The sequence below is a fragment of the Lacerta agilis genome, chromosome 6 (genome assembly GCF_009819535.1).
Source record: "Lacerta agilis isolate rLacAgi1 chromosome 6, rLacAgi1.pri, whole genome shotgun sequence".
In the NCBI taxonomy this organism is placed as follows: domain Eukaryota; kingdom Metazoa; phylum Chordata; class Lepidosauria; order Squamata; family Lacertidae; genus Lacerta; species Lacerta agilis.
The window spans coordinates 54312185-54331167 of NC_046317.1; the positions used below are offsets into that span (position 1 = coordinate 54312185).

An 18983-nucleotide genomic window follows, 5' to 3' on the forward strand; every position below is an offset into this window, starting at 1 on the left:
GGAAAGCCAGCTCAGCGACACAGCTGGGTCTATGCTGCCCCACCAGCCGCTATTGTTCATTGCCAAACAATATGGTGGGTTTTATACCAAAGTGGGTGTGGACAAAGCAAGTGCAAAGCTACGTGCTTCTTATTTTGCTGCTGCCAAAGAAGACCAGGAACTGGAGATGTAGTTCAAAGAACATGGGGCAATGGTTCGAGCTAGGAGGAAAGTGATGGAGCTTGTGCTGTGAAGACTGGCGATCAGGGTGTCTCAGAGAAAGTGGTTGAGGGTTACTGGGTTCCCCATCACAAGCTTCCTTATGGATGGATTTCATAGCTTGAAGATGGCAAGGTGTAATGGCTACATCTAATAATATTCACCAACACAGAGGCGTTTGCAGCACACCAAAGCCGTAAGCATAGTTCAACGTATGTCCAACCACAACATTAACCCCAATGCTATCCTCTCACCTCCACGGCTAGGAATACATCGACCTCGTTGTGGAAGGTATCGAAGAGGAGACTCAAGGCCTGCCTATTGGAAGAAACAACAACAGACAGCTTGGCACAGAAAAAGGAAGCATGTCACGGCTGGTACGTATGGAGGAAATGGATCTCTGTCAAGGTGAGTTCTTAAGCAACAGCCCAAAGCCATTGGTCAATCTAGTTCAGAACTGGCAGTATCTCCCAAGGTTCTCAGACAGAAGACTTTCCCATCCCTACCTGGAGATGCTTGGATTCAATCTGGGACCTTCTGAATATAATCCATGCTCTACCACTAAGCCAGGGCCCTCTCTCCCAAGAGGCTGGAGGGAGTTCAATATGGAAGGCCTAAATTAAGAACTCCAGCACTGGGTCTATTTTGGGGGAGCTTTTTGGGGGGCACAGTGCTTTTTTCCTAGAAAAATAGGTGCCAGTACTCACCATGAAGTTGTTAAGTAAGTGCCACACTTTTTAACAACAACAAAAAGAGGTGCTGGTACTGTGCACCCTTGAGTACCCCCTGAAAAAAGCACTGGCTGTACATAGGCCACCCAAAGTATGCTGCTGCTGCCACTCCATAAAATCATAGAATTGCAGAGTTGGAAGGGCCCACGAGAGTCATCTAGTCCAACCACCTGCAATGCAGTAATCTTTTGCCCAACATGGGGCTTGAACCCATGACCCTGAGATTCTCCATTTATCTTTACCTGGTGATGGTCTGCTTGATTGGCCTTTCCTGGAGGTGAACATAGTGGTTGAGCGTGGAAGGACTCTGGTCATCGTTCACCTGCATAAGTGAAGGTTAATTACACACATGCATCCTGACCCCGTTTGCATGTAATGCTAAGGCAAACCATGGCTTAGTGCGAATGAGGAAACGTGCAGGTTCCTGGAGCAAAATCGCCGTTACTGCGCTCCTCCCCTGGTCCTGCTGCAGGTAAGCCATGGGCCAGCTTAGCATTACTATTATTTTTTATTACCCATCATCCACCCTAGAATCTCAGGGTGGAAACAGTTCAAAACAACTTACAATCACAAAAATAGCGCAGGTCTTAAAAATATACAATTCAGGTGTCAAAAACCAAAATTAATAGGTACCTCTTCAGTATTTGCTGAAAGCTGAACAGTGAAGATGCCTGACGCACCTCTGTGGGGAGGGGGTTCTGCAACTTAGGGGCTGCCAGAGAGAATCCCCTCTCCCAGACCACCCCCCTCCTGGTTCCACCCACTTAAAAACCCCGAGAGTTACATGGAAGGAGAGGGCCTTTCAGTGGTTTAACACTTCTGGGTACAAGGAGGTCCTTTTAAGGAGGAGCAACATTGCCTCCTTCAAGGCAGATGGTACTTCCCCCTTCTCCAGTGAGGCATCAATCATTCCTGGGACCCACCCACTCAACCCCCTACAGCTAGCTCCAAGAATCCAAGATGGGGAAGGGTCAAGGAGGCAGGTAGTTGGCTGTCCGCATCCTTAAGCTGCAATAATCAAAACAGATCCAGTATGGATGGAACAGACAGTGCTTTAGATGCCACCATTGGACCTGCAACCTTAGGCAAGATGGAGCACATATTCCATCTGTACTAGTAATGGCAGAGACAACACACAATTCTGTTGCTCACTGGCAAGCAAATACTTACCGTCCTAGCCAAGTCAGTGCGCACAGCCTTCCTCTTCATCAGCTGCAGCCGGATATCAATGTCAAACTTCCTGCAGTGCTGGATGTATTCATGACTTCCCAGTGGATGTTTGCTGGAAGGATGCAAACACATCAAGAAATTGTAACTAAATGGCTTTTCTCTTTGTGCTGTATGGAGGATGAACCAGGCAGGAAAGAACAGATTACTTGGAGCCTCTAGCACCTAATATATCCTAGCTCTGCAACTGCTTTGGCTTGAAGACACTGGGTGTGTCAAGTAATCTTTATATACTTCAGTTTTTCTCCCCGAGAATCAGAGATCTACAAATTCCATAGCTAGGCTTTAATTAAATGTATATACTTTCCCCTACCCAGTGTAAAAAATAGCAACACTCAGGGGCGTAGCAAGGGGGGCGTAGGGGGCGCTCCGCCCCATGTTCCATAATGGAGGGGGTGACAAATTATCAAGGAACAATTACTGCCCTACTAGAGCGATTCATAAAAAAAACTTTTTTTAAATGCCTGCTCCAAAGGTCTTATCTTACTATACAGTACTAGGGATTATATACCTATATATGAAATTTCATGCATATCGGTTAATATATTGACCCTCCTCCACCAAAATAGCTGTTTACTTGGCTGTTTTCCTATGTCGTGAAGGCTGAAATTTCAGTTCAGTGGAGCACTTACTGTTCCCAACCCTAACCCTGTGGAAAGCCATCTAATTAGACTTTAATTTGACTTGGAGATGTTTTTAGGAGGTAATTTAATTATTGTTTGATTTTATACCAATGTTATGTATCTGATGTTAGCCACCCTGAGCCTGACTTCGGCCAGGGAGGGCGGGATATGAATAAAAGTTTTTTATTATTATTACTTGTTATTATTCCTTTGTAAGAAAATATGAAATAACGCAAAACCATTTTTGCAGGGGGGGGGGGAATCAATGGGGGGTGACAATAAATTTTTCACACCGGGTACCACCTGACCTTCCTACGCCTCTGGCAACACTCAATAATGTCCAAAAGAAAACTCAAAAGCTTCAGGAATGACAAAGAATGAAAGATTAAATATAATATGTACACCAGGTGACTTCTAAAAAATGTTTAACCCTGAACTGCAACAAAGATAAAAATGTATTAAAGCAGAGAATCTTTGGGAGGCAGATTAGCCAAATCACAACTTTAAGACCTCACTATTTCTAACTGTCCTGCAACCTCCTTGTAGCTCATGACCTCTCAGCACGGTCTACTTAAGACTCACATGCATCTTTGCAAACGCAAATCTATAACATAAAGCCCTGGAGCCAACCTCTGAGCCATTACCTGCAATTCTAATGAAACGTGCCCACAGAAGAAGCAAAGCTATGTTGGAATGGCAGTGACAGAAAGGAAGTCTGGTCCTTTCACCTGCCAGAGGAAAGGGTCAATTCTTATCTATGTCAAGCCTGCATCCTGGCCTAGACTAGGCACAGCTGCCATCACACAAGAAAGCCAGTTTGCAGAGGCAGGAGAGAGGGAAAGGGGTGTATGCTCTGTTTTTAAAGGGAAGAAAGAAAAGTAGAGTAATAATAATGAAGCTCAGACCTCAACAGCTGGAAAAAGGAGATAGCCAAAAAGAGAGAATCAGGACCGCCCACAGTACAGTCACAAAAGGAAGATTTTGCATTCATTTTCAGGAAGTGCCACAAGGCATTCTTATTCATTCAGGTTGGCTTGTAACACCTGCCCCTAAGCAGATAGGGAATTACTGAAAACATTTAATTTGGATCAGGCCTGGAGGGACTCCTCCTGCTGCTCTCAGTCAGGGGCGTCGCTGGGGAGGGGCGGTGGGGGCGGTACGCCCCCAGTGACAGGGTGAGCAGCGGCGGGTGGGGGCGACCCCTCCCGCCACTCCCACGCGCCGCTGCACCCTCCGTCACCCCGGGAGCAACAGCACACGGATGGGGTGCTGCCGCCGCTTTTTTTCGGCGGGGGTGGGTTCGACCAGCGAGGGGGGGGGTGTCACGCTTGTCACCCCCTCATCGCTGGTCACCACCCCCCGCCGAAAAAAACCGCGGGGGGGGGGGGCGGGAAAGGAAGCAGAGCAGGCGCGTTTAAGCGCCGCTCTGCTTCCTTTTCCCCTTTCCGCTGCTTTTTTTTCGGGGCGGGGGGCCCGACCAGCGAGGGGGGGTGTCGCGCTTGTCACCCCCTCCTCGCTGGACACCCCCCCCGCCGTAAAAACCGCGGGGGGGGGCGGGGAAAGCCTGGAAAGGAAGCAGAGCAGGCGCGTTTAAGCGCCGCTCTGCTTCTTTTCCAGGCTTTCCGCCCGCTTTTTTTTCGGCGGGGGGGGGGGCCCGACCAGCGAGGGGGCGGTCACGCTTGTCACCCCCTCCTCGCTAGACACCCCCCCCACCGAAAAAAACCCGCGGGGGGGGGCGGGGAAAGCCTGGAAAGGAAGCAGAGCAGGCGCGTTTAAGCGCCGCTCTGCTTCTTTTCCAGGCTTTCCGCCCGCTTTTTTTCGGCGGGGGGGGGGCCGACCAGCGGGGGGGGGGCACGCTTGTCACCCCCTCCTCGCTGGTCACCACCCCCTGCCGAAAAAAAGCCTCGGAAAGGGGGAAATCCCCCCTTTCTGCATACACGTGCGTCGTGACGTCATTATGACGTCACGACCCGTGCGTCGTGCCCCTCCCCCAGGGGGGTGCCTCTGCGCTGCCGCCGCCCCCAGCAGCGCAGAGGCTAGCGACGCCACTGCTCTCAGTGGCTTGCTCTGCTGCCCCTCCTGTCCTGCCACACATCCCCACCCCCAGCTATTCTGTCATTTAAGCAAAAAGGGGAAAGTAAGTGTAATTGCAGTTTGTGAGCAAATGTGGGGTGTGCTTCTCATATACTGTATTCCCTGATGAACTCAGGGAGTGAGAAGGAAGTGACAGAGCTAACAGAAGGGCAAGGGGCCTTGGGAGGGACCACACCTTGGTGTTACATCACAGGATTCGCCTGCAGATGGTCCCAAGTCCAATCCCTGGCATCTGCAGTTAGAAAAGAACCAGGTAGCAGGTGATGGGCAAGACCCCCGAAGAGCTTCTGCCAGTCAGAATAAATACTGGTCTAGATAGACTGCCTGGCCTGCTTCAGACTCTGGGGAAAGGGCCACAGCTCAGTGGTAGAGCATCTGCCTTGAGTGCAGAAGCTCCCAGGATCAATTCCAAGTAGGGCTGGGAATGGTCCTTGTCCGAAATGCTGGAGAGCTGCTGGTGGTCAGTGTAAAAGATCTAGCGCTAGGTGGACCAATGGTCTGCCTATGTTCCTATGCTCCTACGCGCTTGAAAATATGTATATGTATTCAATTAAAAGGAGCATCTATCACTGTTGGTGCTTGTGCAATTTAAAGTGTTTGTCCCACAGGAGAAGCCTGCCTGCCTGGCACATTAAATTTCCACTGCTTCTATTTTCAAGGCTGCAACCTGAATGGGTGTTGGCATTTTGAAACCTATGGAAGATTTATTTCCGTGTGTCTCTTGTAGCTGGACTCCCCCCCCCCCACCAATTCAACGTCCCTGCCTGGTATCTGGGCTCAAGTCTGGGCATGTCGAGCAAGGAGTAATCACAGGTAAGTTTGCCTGACCTCTTGAGTTTGAACTACATGAAGTTCCAGAACTTCTTTAAGTATTTGACACGCACCAGCACCAGGAATGGTTGTTTTATATATTTGAAAGCCATTATTCAAATGCATACAGTGAGATGTAAAAAAAACAAAATGTTAGCTTTTCTCGACAGAAGGGCACTCGTGTCAAAAGCTGAAGGAAACCAACGGCACAGGAGATTGGAGTTTGAGAAAACCCCTCACCTTCAATCTTGCAGATCAGAGCTGAGTTAAAGGCAGAGGCGCATACAGACATTCTGAGACAGATGTACAAACTTCTGCATGGAATCTTGAACAGAAGCAACTTTTTTTGTTTTGATTCCGGAGGCATCAGCTATGCAGAATGCTGCCTGCTAGTCTATGTGGGATTTAGGCAACCTCCTTCCTCCTGTGCCGAGTGCTGATTCACAAGCCACTGCAGGACTCAGGAAGCTACTCTTCCCCCTCACCCTGGATCCATGCTTTGAGTTTATCTTTAAGATTGCCTTCTATGCGGGGACAGGGAGGGAATTAATATATATTTAAACAGATAAACATACCAGGATATTTTTTTTAGAAAAAGGGGTAAACAAACAAACTCAACACACAGCCTAAGGGCTCATGTTCACAAAAAAAGAAAAAGAAATCAACAGTCTCTTCTTGAAGGAGACACATGTATCTCAACCCTAAATCCCATTGAAGTCTATTGGATTTGGACAGCATTCTAGGATTAGGGTTGCCAGGTGTCCACTATTTGAGTGGACAGTCCACTTTTTCACATTATGTTCACTATTTCCCCCCACAAAATAGTGGACATTTTTTTATTCAAAAGCTTTATGATGAAATGGTATTTTAATACGTGTTAAAATGTTTGTAAGAAAATATTTAATTTAACTTAATTTAACACCCCCCCCCGCTTGTCCGCTATTTTTTGGAAGCAGACCTGGCAACCCTATCTAGGATTTAAATGATCATTAAATCTATTTGTGAGAGCAGACACGTCCTCCATTCTCCACATCTGTCCTGCCTGTTAGCTGACATGTACAAAATGTTTAAATAAAAGCTGTCACTAGTTTTCTAACATGCTATGCAATGCTTCAAAATCTCTCCTTTAGAACTGGAACTGAAACGTAGTGCTCAAAAGGTTTTATTGCTCAGACAAATCAAAATGTTCATGGGGAAATTATTATTACAGAGACTGGGATTTGTTCATGTGATATCGCCTGGACAAAAACCTAACAAATTCCCCCCATTCTAGTGCTGTATTATTATTTTGAACTTCATAAAATCATTATGGAATTCCAAATAAGCACATTTAAAAATACAAAAGATAACCAGAGTTCTTTCGCTTTTATTTCTTAGACTGCCTTCAGCAAATCCAAAAAAATGGTACATGCCCAAAGTGCATGTGGTTTGAGAATAAAAGCAATTTGCTAGCTAACTGCCAAGTCAGCAAAAGAAGCTACAAAATTGTTGCAGTGCATCAAGCTGAAACTGCAGCAAAGTTGTCCTAGGGGAAGCTGCCTGGAAGGAGGGGCCGGCAGTTTATAACATTACTGCAGGAAACAAAGCCTTTCTCTTTTTGCCATATATTCCCAATGTAACAATTGGAATGCTTACTAAAACCATTTCAACTGTACACTGGTTAACAGCACTTCGTCTATTTCACAGATTGTCACATACAAGAATAAAATAATTTGGCCATTTGCACCAAGATGGACAGAATGTGGAAAGCCTGTGCTATGTCCCTTTCTGCTTTATAGCTTGCCTTTTAGTTGCTAACAGCTTGCCTAGCACTGTCAAACAGGATCTCATGGCCAGCTTTTGCATGTTTTGAAGTACAGTTATCAATTGTTCTTGGTTTCATTGCCTTATATATATTTTATTTTGTTTTATTTATACCACCCTTCATCTGAAGATCTCTGTGTGGCTCGCAAGATAAAAATGCAGGATGGAAGCACAAACTAAATAGTTTTTAAAAACCCAAAATACCCTCCCCCCAAACATATTTAAAAGGCCGTAGAAAGGCCTGGTTGTTGAAGTTTTCGTTTTACAATCAAGCAGTGCATAAATTTGATAAAATAAATAAATCAACTACAGGTGTGAAGGAACTTTGCATGTGAACCCCTGGTGTCCCTTCATGCTGGCATGAGTCCCCCAACCACCACATAACAGGAGCTTTTCCTTCCATTGCTATTTATTTGGGCTCCAACACAGTGGAGGAAAGGCAGGCTCACCATTGCTAGAGGAGGACGGTGGCTGCTCTCTTCCGGAAAGTGCCACATGGCTACCATTTTTAATTGTTCAAATAGCACTGCCGTGACGTAGTGTTGCTGCAGGGCATTTTTGGAAAATTTCACTGGTGGCCAACCAGTGTCCCTCACTAGAGGAGGGCTGGAAAAGGGGGTGCAGGGCAGCTGTCCAAAGATGACACCCTTAGTTCATCCTCCTCCAGTTTCTATCTGGTGGCGTGAACAGAACTGAAGGTAGGCCTGTCAAAAAACAAAAAACCCTCTCTGTCTTCAAGAAGCGAAGAGTCCTGCTGCCCAAACAATGAAGGGGTTTGGGGAGGCTTGTTTGGGGAAGACGGGAAGCTTGATTGCAAAAAAATATTTAAAAGTTTCCAAAGATCTTTTGAAGGCACTGCTGCAACAGAGCTGGGCATTTGCACACTAGCTCATTAGAGAGATTTCCATCCGGATGGAAGGTCAGCAAGGAGCATTTCTGCTCGCTGCATCCGGCACTTTGTGTCCTGCCAAGAAGGCAGGCGTACAACACAGGCAGAGAGAAGGGTCAGCTCATTTCATTTCATTTCTACATGCGGAAAAGGGGGGGGGCACAATTTGCACAGGGAATGCCTGCATTTTTGAGCTCGGGCAGAGATATTGCAGGCCCGTAAAAACCACCAGTTTTATTCATATCAAGATTATTCTACTAAGCTTCCCAAACGGATACAATAAAAGTGTGCCCCTATGTTGCGAAGCACAAGTTTTAAAAGCCAGAGGGTGCGGGCATTTCTTCTTCGTTGACAGGAGCCATGAGGCAGCGCACATGGAATACTGTACAGAATAGTTCTACAAGGCTGTCTTTCTAGGAGAGCAAGGGGGACTGAACAGGGCCTACTACACACCAACAAAACTTGCCCTGTTCTCAAGCGCTACAGGCAGCACGGCCCTTGCACCATGGCCCTGAGGGGAATTTCAGCCCTCCAGGTCTTAAAAGCAGCCCGAACTCCTACATGTTGAAGAAAGCTGTCTTAAGGACCTTTAAGAGAGTTTGTTTGCCTTCTGCACATGGTCTCTGAGGCCTAACAGAAGGGTTCTCCACAGGGATTGGGAGCCAGAATTCATTGCTCCTACCACCGTGGCTATGTCTCCCTATTACTTGTTTACAAGCTAGGAAGCTGCAGCCACCTGGGACCACGAAAACAGCCTCCAGGCAGGGAGCAACCCATGAGAACAAATCAGGGACCCAGATGTGCAGCAGAGTACACAAATATGAGTAAGGTCACTATGGGAGGGAGGGGTGGCCAGGAAACATTATGTGCAGGACCCAATAGCCATTTTAATTAATAACTAGATTCAAACAGAGTTGTCTACAATCCCAGTCCAGCTCATTAATCACCAAACCATTATTTGAACAGCAAGGAGATGGCCACCCCTCTGCAGCCTGTGCAGCCACCAGATGCCTTGCTAGCTTGCACTTATGATATAGACTGTAATTCATGAGCAGGCCTTTTGCTTTCCATAAATACGGTGCCAGATGCCTCAGCAAGGAAAAAAAGAAAGCAAGCAACTTAAAAGGGGGAAAAACTCACGGCGCCTGTGGGTTCTAGGTTGGCAGTGTAGCTTCTACTCATCTGATACAAATTTCTTGTTTCTGCTTTTAGTTAAGGCATGTTACATAAAAAGAAAAGAGATTTCTCTGCTGGTGGCAACGGGGCCGTTTAAAAATAAGAAAGCATTGCAAGGACTAATAAGAAATATTTCAACAGCTCCTACTGGTTCTATGGGCTTCAGCCTGGGACATTGTTTCCCAACTCCCCCCTGCAGTGGCTGGCTGAGTTCTTCCGACAGGCAGCCATTCCCTGGACTCCATTACAGCCACAAGAGATTTGCTACGCAGACAGTGCATGCTCAAAAGTGCTAAGAGATCTTGTGGTGCCAAAAGTGATATAGTTAGATCTCTGAGCCGTTTAGACACTCTCTCCTTCTTACTGTCATTCATCAATGCAGAGAAAGTTAAACCGTGGATTAGGTCACTTTGCTCACTGCCAGGGCTCCACAAGAGCACAAAATAGCCTCAAGACTTACAAAAACTTTCATAGTGTTCCATACATAAATAATGAAATCTGGGATATTTGTCCCTTAATCCGGCATTCAGTGCTTGAGCTCTCCCTTAAACACACACCCGTTCTCCTCTCTCTCTCTTTTACACACACACAAGAGAGAGAGAGAGAGAGAGAGAGAGAGAGAGAGAGAGAGAGAGAATGGTTGTCCACAGAGGGCCCTGTGGTTTTTAAGTCTGTTCACTAACAAGCCAGCCCCAGTAATAATCAGTTTGCACTAGCCAGCTTGCATTCCCAGTCGCTGTAACTGGACCACAAGCTCTTAAGATCAAAACGACAAAGCCACTCTCAATGCCTCCGTACATAAATGAGTAATTTGTCTGGTGGAAGTGCAGCACACCATGGTCAAGGAGGGCAGGTCGGGTGGTCTAAACCGTCTGCCCAGAGCTTGGAATGCTAGCTCCCGGGTGGAGGACAGCCAGCCCATAGGCAAGGTTTAATGATTTTTCTGCTGAAAGCAGATGGTATCTTCATTATTTCCCGAGAGGAGATTTCATCTAACCACACGGCTCAGTACCAAAGAGAAGAAAAAAAACAGCCCCAAAGATGGGACTGTGTTTTTCAAAGGCAGCAAATGTGGGAAGGAGATATGTGCCCTACTGTCCAACTTGCTCAAAGCAGAACCACGTATGGAAGGGATACAACAGCTCTCAGTCTACAGTTCCACATCACAAAGTGCACCAATTGTCCACTGTCTTGCGGAAGCAGTTGGAGACAGAAGTATAGCAGTAAACCATTTTTGCCTTTTAAATGCCCAGTTTCCAGCTATGTCTGCTTGATGATTACATCAAGGAATGCATCAGTCTCCAGCACATTCTGTCTGTGAGTCTGCTTCATTTATGACCATTCTGTAAGATTTCTGTTGTGTTGGGGTTCAGGGAGAAAGCAATGCACACCCTCCATTCGGCAGCTAGAACTGGAAGAGAACTACAGGAGCCCAATCAGTCTAAAAAGCACTAAGTCAGCCCACAACCATACACAGCTTCATAGCACAAGCTGAAGACAAATACCTTAAAGAAATGCAACTTGTTTGACTCATCTATCAACTTACTAAGCATGACAGTCATCTAAAGAGGGATACTTGGCACCTTCCTAATTCATGAAGTGACTCTTCCATGGAACATGAATTTCAACACAGTCAATGAGGTTTAGCAATATCTTTCCACAGCCCAAGGCTTCCGCTGGGGCGTCTTGGCAGTAATCGCTCAATAATTTAAGAAATATGGAAGTAAAATACAACACATAGCCCTAACTATGCTCCTAACAGGTGCTAAAATAATCCAGGCTTCACCTCACCCTGCTTTGGGAAGAAGCGGATGTTATATGCCAAGTGATGATTAAACTAGTGGAAACTGTGTGTGCAGCAAATGGGTGAAGTCACAGGAGTATCCCGAATGGAGGCTGTGAAATTGTGACTGATGCCATCCTGACAAACATGGCAGTGACTAACCCAGATTTCTATTTCTCTGCTTGTTTATTTAAAGAGATTTCTATCTCAAAGTGGTCCTTCAGTCTTCAGTGGTGGGAAAAGTCTATGGAACGGCCTAACACAACATTCTATGAGATGGGGTGGGGGGAATCTTTGATGATCAGAGGGAGGATCTATAAAACACACTTTGTAAGAGGGTTAAAGATCAGTAGTGGTCAATGGGGCAGCAGTACTCAACCCATCACTAGCATTGTTGCAGCTTACCAAAAAGAAGAGGGATGAGGTTTGTGAGGTGCAAATGCACCAGCAGTAGCACTGGAATGGCTCAGCCAGTACATTTGCACCAGGCTGACCTCACTGCCACCTCATCCCTCCTCCACCTGGTATCTGGCAGTGACACCAGTGATCGAGTCAGGCAAGCACTGCCACATAGCACTACCGACCACTACCATTGAAGATATGTGCAAAGCTTGCAAACCGATGTGATCCCGAAAGGTAAAGAATTGTGGTTGTTAGGGCAGCACTCCATAGGTAGCATCCCACACCTCACAAAACATCAGGGTCTCTTAACTATTTCTGCAGCACACCATGAGAGCACAAGATTTAGTACACACCACGGAGGCAAAGAAAAAGGAAAAACCAAGAAGGAAGTCTTTAACAGCACAAGCCTCTATGTGTCTACTCGGATGTTAATTGAGTTTAATGGGGCTTAATACAAAGTAAGTGAGTATAGCAGTGTTTTTCAACCACTGTTCCGCGGCACACTAGTGTGCCGCGAGATGTTGCCTGGTGTGCCGTGGGAAAAATTGAAAAATTACTTTATATATAGTCAATATAGGCACAGAGTTAATTTTTTTAACATTTTCTAATGGTGATGTGCCTTGTGATTTTTTTCATGAAACAAGTGTGCCTTTGCCCAAAAAAGGTTGAAAAACACTGGAGTATAGGATGGCAGCCTAAACCATTTTGGGCAAGCATTGCCCACTGACTCACTTTTGCAGGAATTCCTCAAGGCCACACAGTTTGAGAACGAAGTCATCCACATCGATATCACACAAGTCATCATGAGTGTAGCACAAAGTCTGGTAGATGAGCAAGTCCACAGTGGAGGAGCCTGCCAGGATTTTGGGGGGGGGGGAGAGAGAGAGAGAGAGAGAGAGAGACACAGCACGATGAGTTTCAAGACAACATTCCCTGGAATTCGCCATCCTGGGCCGTTCCCACCTGGTTATATTTATGTTCCCTTCACAGCAGTACAAAATGTCGCCAAAAAACCACCCAGACACTCCCAACCTAGGTCTAGAAGAGACTTCTGTAGTATTAACTTCTAGTACAGCTTGTTTCATTGCTGTGGAAAGTATAATATAATATACCTAATATTGAAACAGTTCTCAAAACTTCCTGCCCCCAGGAACGACTTGAAAATTGCTGGGGTTCTCCTTGGATTACTTAAAAATAAAAGATCACAAGCCCTTGTTAACCTCTTTGATAATACATCCCTGGTCTATTTGGCCCCCGTCTCTGTCATCCCAAAAAATAAATAAATCAAGAGTAAGACCAAATACATTCTGGCCTGTTCCAGCATCTTTCTGTGGATGGAGCTGGAACCTACAATGAATGGAGCTTATGGACCACCAGTGGTCCACAGACCACAGTTTGGGAACATTTGCTCTGTTGATACGAGTGGAAAGTGCACCCCAGTTCAAACCAGCAAAACTTACAGTCACAAGTAAAAGTGAGAGGCTCCTGCAGGCTGTCGTAAACCACAGTCACTTTCAAGCTGACTCCATGGCCAAGGTGTTCACGACTGAGGTTGACAGCACTCCAGACAAAACCAGTAAGGGAATAGTCCTTGGTACTGTAGCCAGATCTAAGTCTGTGGGCAAAATGAGATGGGTACAGTTAGTTTCCATTACCTTTCCATTACCACTGAATGCCCATTCCTTGTGGAATCTGATAGGATCTCCTCTTTTTCCTTATTCTTTTTTAAATAAGGGGATGCTGTCAAAGGTCTTTGCACTTGACCCCTGTTAAAATTTATACCAATGTATTACGCTACTGAGATTCTAAATTTCCCATTTACTCAAATAACTGATTTGATCTTCTGAAATATTTGGCTAAGCTAACACCAAATCTAAGATTCCTGCCTTAAAGGATCTTGAATTTCACAACTACCTTGTGAGGTCAACCAAATGGAGTGAGTATGAAAGAGCATATGGCCTAGAGATTAATTTGTGCTTGAACAATGAATGAAACTCAGGTTTGTTTGCTCTCAAGCATAACATATCCCAAGCAGTAGCTGTACAGTGGTACCTCTGGTTAAGTACTTAATTCATTCCGGAGGTCCGTTCTTAACCTGAAACTGTTCTTAACCTGAAGACCACTTTAGTTAATGGGACCTCCTGCTGCTGCTGCGCCGCCAGAGCACAATTTCTGTTCTTATTCTGAAGCAAAGTTCTTAACCTGAAGCATTATTTCTGGGTTAGTGGAGTATGTAACCTGAAGCGTATGTAACCCGAGGTACCACTGTATAGGGCTTAACTAGGAAGCTGCCTTCCTGACACTGGCATTGCTACACCTGTGCCCTGGATGGGCAGGGTGGCAGCGAGGTCGGTGCTGCACAGATGTACCCACACAGCCCTTACCTATCTTCCACCCTGCCCTTCCAGGTAAGTTGTAGCAATGCCCATGTTGGAAGTGCTGCCCCGTCACACTGACCGCTAATGATTCAAGTAGTACAGAGGCCCAGATAGTTGATGCATTGATTGTTGCTAACTTAGACTTCATCTAACTCTAGACATGCTGAAATAGACTGCAAAAGGATGAATGGGAAAGGAAAATATCATGTATGTGCATCTGAAGAACACTGAATCTTTTTGAGATGTGCTACTTGGAGAAAGAAAATGGAGAGAGAGAGATAGAAAGGATCACACTGGTCAAATGTCAGAAAAATTGACTTATTTCCCCTAGCAACAGGGTAACTCTTCCCCCCCCCCAACATGTGCATCTTTATTGCAACTGTTTATTTCAAAGTCAGTGTAGAGTTTTCACCCCCACCATATCCCCGTATACATACTGGCACCAAATTTGGGTAAGAACTCCCCCAGCTCTGGGAGGGGAAGGGGGGTATACTGTAAGCCCTCGCATCCCACAACAGGGTAACTCTTAGCCAGACCAACAGACTGAAACTCTGTGCTGGTTTGAGTTATGTATGCAATCCATGCCGTTGGCCTTGTAACATTCCCCACTACCTTTACTTTCAAAGCATGGGAGGAATGCCTCCTCTGCCTTCTGTTGCTGCTGTATTATCGCAAGCCATGCCAGGAATTATAATCCCAATTAGGTTCATCCTCATCCAATCAACTGCAGGTTTAGACTCTTTCCACTGGAGCCATTGCTCAAACAAAGTGCTACAAAAACTCTAGGGACAAAGAGGATTTTTTCCCAGTCGCTGAGGATTAATCAACAGCAGTAATTAATTGCTTGAGGCAGTTAGGCCATTGCTTATCTTAATTCCTTCTATTTCCGATGTTCAAAGGTGAGGTAGCCAAGGAGATGCTATCCATGCAAAAGAGGGAGGTACTGGCAGGCTCCAAGAGAAATGTCAAGGTTTGGAAAATTGGGGGTAGGGGAGCCTCAAGGGGAAAGATCCTCAAAAAACAACCCAATGAGGACAGAGTATTTTCAGTGGCCAAGGAATGCTGACTGTTTGGTGGGGATAATGGAAAACTAGGTGGAAAAGGGAATGGAATGCAGTAGATTATGGCTGGCTGTAACAGGACCACTCTACAATGGAACATTTTATGATAGGTTCCATTTACAGATACTGGCCACAACCACAGTTCTGTAAGTTCTGGTCCTTATGGAGCCCCCTTGGAGGGGATGGGAAGCAAAGGCAACCCAATGAAGACTGAGCATGCTCAGTGGGCACAGAACGCTGACCGACTGTGGGGCAGTGCTGGAATGGACCTGTTGGAATTCTGAATAGCAGCACTCTGCACTACAACATTTTGATGCAGGGCTCCCTTGTAGATACTTAGGTTCCAAGGAGGATTGCAGCCAAAGGATCCCCTTGGTAGGGTGCTTTGACGAGTCCTAGACTGGTACAGGTGGTGACCATTTTGTGCCCATTCAATATACATGCGCCATGGAAGGGGGCAGAATGGAGCAGGGTGGGCTTATGCCAACACACACAAAGACCCACAAAGCAACCCCCACACAAAGGGGGAGTTGCCTGTACTTACACATCCAGCATATGGCAGAAAGCAGCAACCTCTTCATCCTTCTCCTCAGAAACCTCAAACAGCTCATAGCCATTGGCCACAGGATAATGCTGAGAAGTGGTCTGATACCAAACAAGAAATGGAAATAGAGACGATACTCTCAGTGAAATATAGTTTCTACTATCCACCCCCAACTTGTACACTGGCCAATCTCAGATTTCTTTTATTTCCATTAACTCAGTATACAGGATTGGATCCTAATCAGCACAAGTGAAGTTTCCTCTTGGAACAGGATTTTCATTCTTCCTGCGTGCTGCAGACTTTATTCTTCATCTCACCCAAGCCACTCCTGACTGATGGTCAGCGACCCTCAGGAATGATGAGGGATGTAGACTGGGGGTGGGGTGGGGGGCTACAGCTGGAGAAAAGTCTCGGCTCCTCTTGTGCAAGAGGAAATGCTGTTGGTTTATATACTGGTAATCTGTGCTTAGGATCAATTCATGGAGAAGGTGCACCAATCTACACTGTCAACTGAGCGAATCTGTCAGTTTCTGATTTTCTGTTTCTCATTTTTTCCAATCTTAAATTCAGTTCTCCACATTTATGCAGCACTTTGCAATTTTTTGCAAAAACAAAACATTACCTAAAAATCCACCAGTAGTAAGTAGTAGTAAAACTTTAATACGGTCAAAAACCAGCAGAAAAATAATACAATTCAGTTCATAAGTTAGATTTCTCTATCTTGTAGTAATATTGGATATTACACAGTTTTAAAATTGGCTATTAAAAACATGGCTATTAAAAGCTGAGTCACTGTCACCGCTCCATCTGCTGCTCCATCAGCATTTTAATACGAATTTCTCCCAAACAACACACTTTTGTATACTGTTCTGACAAATACAAACATTTTTTACAAACAATTTTCCCTAACGCACATGTAACTTCCGTGAATATATGCATTTATATGCATATTTTGGCCTAATATTATGTATTTTGTATGCATTGCTTGACTATAGAGCAGCACTGCAAAATTATGAAAACTGAGTTTTGAAGGATGGCTGTGTTTCAGTTTGCATATTGTTTTGAAATGTGTGAATTTTCTAAGTCTGTCTTTAAATGTGAACTGAATCAAATTTCTTTCTCATCTTCTCTACCCACAAAATTAGGGTACCAAAGAAAATGGTTGAGTAGAAAAGACAGGTGTCTGCACATGATGAAGAAGCGTGACAGTGTTTCTTCTCCACATGACTTCCTTTCAATTCAACCCATCTTAACCCTAACAGCCTTGGCAGCTTTGTAGTGCTCTGATAAATGTGGGTTAAGTTGTGCATTGAGCTTATGCTGAAGATCTAACCAGCTCACTGTATTGAGGAGGTTCTTGCTTTGGCTTTCAGCTATTGATTTAATGATTAATATCAGTTATTGATATGAAGACAAAAAGCTGCACTCCTTTGAGCCAATGCAGAACTCATAACTGCTGCAAATAGCTTTGGATTTATTGCCTGCCTTAAAAAAAAAAGAAATGAAGAAAAAGAAAGCAGAACACATCTTGAATGCCGGATGAACTGATATGATCTTCTAAGTTCAGTGCCTGAGCATACCATAAAGAAGATTTGTAACCTAGCAGTTCTGAAGGTAGCTGTAGGAACACATCCAGCAGCCTACACTGGTCCACAGCCTGATCTGCACCATATTTATATTTATATGATTTATTTCAAATATTTCTAAATCACTTTTCTAAAAACATTTCCAAAGAGATGTACAAACACAACGTAAACAACGTTAAAGAGTTATCATATGGCAAAAAGGAACTAAATAGCGTTCCACAGCCTAAAAGAAAACTGGCCAGAATTTAATCAATGACCCCATAGAAAGGAAAGTCTTTGTAGAACAGCGCATTCATCAGTGGTTTTTCCAAGAAAAATAGGAATGTATTTGTTTGTAAAGACTCAGTTTTTATACCAAGGATCCTCCTCCTAAACTAAACTTTGCTTAAGTTTCTGCTCTGGAAAGAAACTAGTGGAAGACTGCATTCACTTATCGATTCATATCGTATGCATTTGGGTTATTTCTTATGCAATCTCTCGCAAAGATCTGTAGCTCTGCTGGGATGGTGCTGATATTATTATGCACCAGCCATGGCAGAAGCAGATGCCATTTAAAATAAAAAATGGGAAAAAATTCATCATCGTCATCACACAGACGAGCTAGTTGTTGTTAAGTTTTTGTTTTTAGAAAAGAGGGAGAATTCTCAAAAACATTTCTTTTTGTTTCCAGTGCCTCCTTCCCAAATGTTACAGTAGGATAAGGAGCAAGGACAGAAACACTCTGAATGCCAGGCCAGAGTGCACGCATGGTCTCAGAGCCTCAATTCACTCCTTCAAAGCAAACAAAGGTCCCACTGTCAGAGCAATTAACCCACCAAATAGTTAGAGGAACGGGGAGAGAGGGAGAAAAAAAAGGAGAAAAGGACAGAACACAACAGACACTAAAGACAATTTTAATGCTCCTTTATAATTAGTTTCTTGCACAGCAAAAGCAGAGAACGACTTACATAACCTCTGCCAGCAGCTTCTGACAACATTTTTCACTGAGCGTACGGGGAGAGTTGGTCCCATGAAGTTTAGTGACGATGGAGAGCTTGCTTGTATTTATATCCTTCAGATGCCAGAGGTATTTGTCATCTACTCTTATGTCTAAAAATACGCCTTTGACCCATTCACAATCCCAGCAGCAGCGAGGAAAGGATATCCCCGTGGATATCCCTGTTTCCAAGAATATTTTGCAGCAAAGGATTTCTTCTATAAAATTATTGCTATGCGATTCTTCTTAGGATCCTTAAAAAAAGGATTGGGAAGGTAAGTGAAGATGCGAATACTCTACCCAATCCTTGCTTACTAACAGGAAACAATCGGCCTGAGGATCATGTGACATTTCAGAAGCTGTAGCTTCTGGGAAACAGGAGCTCTAACAGCCAGGATGGACTCACGTCTTTTGGAAAAAGTTTTTACTGGACACTGCCTTTCCCTTTGACTGCTGTTGTGTGGATCATATAAATAGCACAACAGATGTACACAGCCCTTTCAAGGCAGCTGATGTGTGCCAGCAACCTTCAGTAGAGACAACATACAAGTGGGACAATGAATTCCCATGGTGACATTTAAGTCAGGATGAGGAACAGGAAGCAAGTTCAGAATCTGTTATTCCAGAAGCATCCTAGGCAGCTGTTTCTGTGCACTTCCACAAGAGCTTTACCTTTCAGTCCAGCATTTTCGTGTAAAATGG

The 18983-nt window shown here is 44.9% G+C and overlaps 1 protein-coding gene across 3 annotated transcripts in view; it reads right to left on the minus strand.

Annotated features, from left to right (window-relative positions):
* The window catches only part of PIK3C2B (phosphatidylinositol-4-phosphate 3-kinase catalytic subunit type 2 beta), a 95680-nt gene that overhangs the window by 45344 nt on the left and 31353 nt on the right, over nucleotides 1-18983 (minus strand). For 2 of the 3 annotated variants that reach the window (XM_033152774.1, XM_033152773.1), the window contains 6 exons: nucleotides 15720-15820; nucleotides 13197-13351; nucleotides 12469-12589; nucleotides 2100-2211; nucleotides 1172-1251; nucleotides 453-516 (listed from right to left, as the gene is read on the minus strand). In XM_033152774.1, the coding sequence (XP_033008665.1) occupies nucleotides 453-516; nucleotides 1172-1251; nucleotides 2100-2211; nucleotides 12469-12589; nucleotides 13197-13351; nucleotides 15720-15820 (633 nt within the window). Of the gene's footprint in view, nucleotides 1-452; nucleotides 517-1171; nucleotides 1252-2099; nucleotides 2212-12468; nucleotides 12590-13196; nucleotides 13352-15719; nucleotides 15821-18252; nucleotides 18389-18983 lie in introns of those variants that run through there. The other variant, XM_033152775.1, reaches the window with a different exon arrangement.